This window comes from Dipteris shenzhenensis, chromosome 14 (genome assembly GCF_047967505.1).
Source record: "Dipteris shenzhenensis isolate YYH24624 ecotype China chromosome 14, Dip_SZ_1.0, whole genome shotgun sequence".
Taxonomy (NCBI): domain Eukaryota; kingdom Viridiplantae; phylum Streptophyta; class Polypodiopsida; order Gleicheniales; family Dipteridaceae; genus Dipteris; species Dipteris shenzhenensis.
The window spans coordinates 29,868,293-29,871,711 of NC_141609.1; the positions used below are offsets into that span (position 1 = coordinate 29,868,293).

The 3,419-nt window shown below is 42.0% G+C and overlaps 1 protein-coding gene across 1 annotated transcript; it reads left to right on the top strand.

Moving 5' to 3' along the window:
* The first annotated feature begins 2,070 nt into the window (after positions 1-2,070).
* On the top strand, positions 2,071-3,212 carry LOC147894449 (uncharacterized). The gene has a single exon (XM_087384950.1). The coding sequence runs from the start codon at positions 2,071-2,073 to the stop codon at positions 3,049-3,051; it is 981 nt and encodes a 326-aa protein (XP_087241076.1). The 3' UTR covers positions 3,052-3,212.
* The last annotated feature ends 207 nt before the right edge of the window (positions 3,213-3,419 follow it).

Below are 3,419 nucleotides of genomic sequence, written 5' to 3' on the forward strand. Positions count from 1 at the left end.
TTAAACCTAAGAAAACAGCTTGAGATTCTGGTGTTAGGTTCACCTTAAGACTTTCGGTAGAGTTCAAAGGAATAGGTGCAAGCTCCACTCCATAATAATTCCAAGTTTTTTTCAGCATATAAGCTATTATGGTAGATAATAAAATCCCTAAAATAGCTTATGGATGGTTTTGAATAATTGTAGGAAGTGGCTAAATTAACAGGATATAAAAGTGTCCTCATACTTTTTTATGTCCTTCTACTAAACTAGTGTTAAGCAAGAAGATCTTGTAGCTTATGCTCTCAAATACAACAAGTCGATTGACCTTAGAAATTTGTCTTTTCACAAGATGATTAAGAAATAGAAATCTAACTTCTTGAAATGTATAAATAATACTTACAAACTCGCGTAAGTTTAGGAAAATATATTTAATGCATAGATAAAAATTTAGTGGAAAATATAAGAGAAAATATATATTTAGAAGGAAATATAAGAGAGATTTGAGAATTGAAGTTTGCAAGGTGTGTGACCCACCAAGCATATATGAAAGGTGGCCCACTATACATACATCTCTAGAATGAAAAATTCACAAATGATTTTGCTCTTTTTTAATATGACGAATTTTAAAAATTCCCTCTTAAAAAAATAGCAATCCAACTACTTGAAGTATATTACAATACTACATGGGTTTAGGCAATGTCTTAGGTTCTGCATAATTATTTTTCATTAAGAATATTACCCATAGCACACATGGCAATATCTGACCCACTTGCATGCATGAAAGTATGTGACTTATGGAATGTGAAATCGACAAAGGAAGTCCTGTGAGGCGACAAAAATTCAAATGGTTGGCTTTGATGTATAGGATTAATGCATTCATGGCATAAAAGCAAAAGGGTGCATAAGGTGCCCCTAAGGTGCCTCGGTGTCTTGTTTTCTTGTCTTTTTCTCTTTAAGTGGGATAGGAAGCCAAAGGCAATGTAACAACCAATTAAAATTACCAACTTGCAACAACAACCAAGGCGCTAATGTGACATTTAGTACATCATCACTTTAAACTTAACTATGGAGTAAATGGAACTCCATCCCTAAGGATGACCTGAAGGGAAGTAAAAACGTTTCTAAAGGACTCTCCTCTATGGCAGTGCAAGCAATAAACGATTGCTAAAAAAGTGCAGTGCCCTTTCATATTCTTATTTGCCATGTCAAGGGAAGTTATTTTTTCACCTTGGGTAAGACGTATATTTGATGTAGAACTCTCACATAAGGGATACATAAAAGTATAAGGTCAATTGAGAGTAATCCTAACCATTCGATCAAGCATCTTTCTTAGAAAGAATCTGGCCCTCCCCCAACTAACCAACCACCAATGAAAAGATACCAAGTTCCTTAGAAAGAATGTGGCCCTCCTCAAATTAACCAATAGCCAATCGAAAGATGTCGTGGATTTCATCAATTTACTTATATATTGTGGAAAATCCATGCTTGTGGAAAATCCATGCTTGTAGCCTTAAGTCGTTAGCATAATTTAATCATCTATTGTGGAAAGTCAAGTAGTCCTCCCTATGGGCGAAGACTTTTTCCACAATTTCTTTGGGAGAGAGAACATGAAGTTTCTTTTGACACGGAGTTCGTGAAGAGTGCATCTAGGCCGGCCGAATGTAGTGTGTGTGGAAGGGATAAAGGAGGATGAGATCAACGATAAAAAAAGCGAGAGAGGTGGAACTCGCTCGTGTGTGAGAGAGTGTGTACGAGTTGAAAAAAATGAGAAACAAACGGAGAGAAGAGAGACAAAGGATGAGACAGAGAGAGCGCGCACAAATACAACTCTAATCGAGGGTTCTTCTGAGAAGAAGGGGTGAGTAGAAGAAAGAGTTTTCAATCGAGTTGGCCTCCTTAGAAAAGGATAAGAGACATAGTGTGTGTGTGTGCGCGCGCGGCTGTGTGAGAGAGAGAGAGAGAGAGAGATGCGTAGTTGCCCGAACACATAGTATCCAATGCGTTGTGGATTTTGAGACACAGCTTGAGAGAGAGAGAGAGAGAGATTTGCCAGCATACCACGCTTGCAGGTGCGCCATAGCTGCAACATCCATGGAGCCCCTTGGCTTCTTCGGCATCTTCAAAGTCACCACGCGAGCCTTCCTCAACAACTTGAAGCACTACCTCTACCTCTCAGCAATTGTGCTTCTCCCCATCATCACACTTTTCTTCGCCGTCGCCCCCAAGCCCGACCATGCCCAAGATTTCAGCGCCCTCTACTCACAGATCTCTGGCCTCTTCAACTCCACCGTAAACCACACTCAAACGGTACCATTTGATCCTGGATTACAACCCCAGCAGCCTGCCTCAGCCCGTCTCCTCACAGTAGTGAGCCTCATCTATGCGCTCTTTCTCACTTTCGTATCTTTTCCTCCGTTGACCGTCAGCCTGTGCAGAAGCTACCTCAACCACCAGCTCAACCTCCGAGACTCGCTGAACGCGATGCTCAAATCATTCAGAGGTCTCGTCCTCACTTCTGTTTGTATCTTTGGCGCCATCGTCGCTGTGATCGTGGTAATCCTCATCTTGTGTGTCGTTATCGGTCTTCTGCTCGCCGTTCTCAACGTCAACGTGATCATTCCATTGATACTTGTTGTGGTCACGGGAGTTGCGGGAATCGTCTACTTGGATATTGTATGGAGCCTGGCTTTGACGGTGACAATCCTGGAGGAGAAGTGGGGCTGGGACGCTATGCAGAGAAGCGCTTATCTACTGAAGGGGCGCAAGGGATTGGCGTTCTTTCTCAACCTTTTCTTCTCTCTCAGCGTAAGTTTTGCTCAGATCTATGTCTCCAAAGGGACTTCGCTACCTGGGAGGCTGGGCATCGCTGCGGTCGATGGAGTGTTGGGCACATTTTTGCATATGTACAGCTTCGCCACGACCGTTGTTTTGTATATGTCGTGCAAGAAATATCACAAGGAGCCCGTGGACTATCTACCAGGAGCGATGCAAAGCGGGAATGAGCACGGTGCTTCCAAGTACGTGGGTCTCGAAGCCATCAGCGAGGATGCTGCGAGCTTGAGCTTCGTCTGAAAGCAGATCTATGGGCCTCGTGTGTTGTTGGTTAGTGTTAGATTACGTTTGAAAGGTTGCCTTTCTTAGTACTACCTCAAGCACTCTAAATGGGTTTTGCCACCTTGTTTTCCTAGTAAAACACTACAATCTTGTTATTGATAAAATACACACAAAGATCTAAATAAGCTCTCTCTTCTTTTTGCACTCACTCATCCAAATGCACACACACAAGGAAAGGGTAGACATAGCCCTATACACAGTGATCCCAACACTATCAATAATTCAAAATTGTTGTTATGGAGTAAGATGATTCACTTCATTATGCCCTTGAAGTTATTCTCGTCCGCTTGTTGTGGTTTAGCCACCTCCTTAGATCTCTTCATCTA

Excerpts from the sequence above, each read along its gene's own strand:
- LOC147894449 (XM_087384950.1), top strand. The coding sequence starts at position 2,071 with ATGGAGCCCCTTGGCTTCTTCGGCATCTTCAAAGTCACCACGCGAGCC.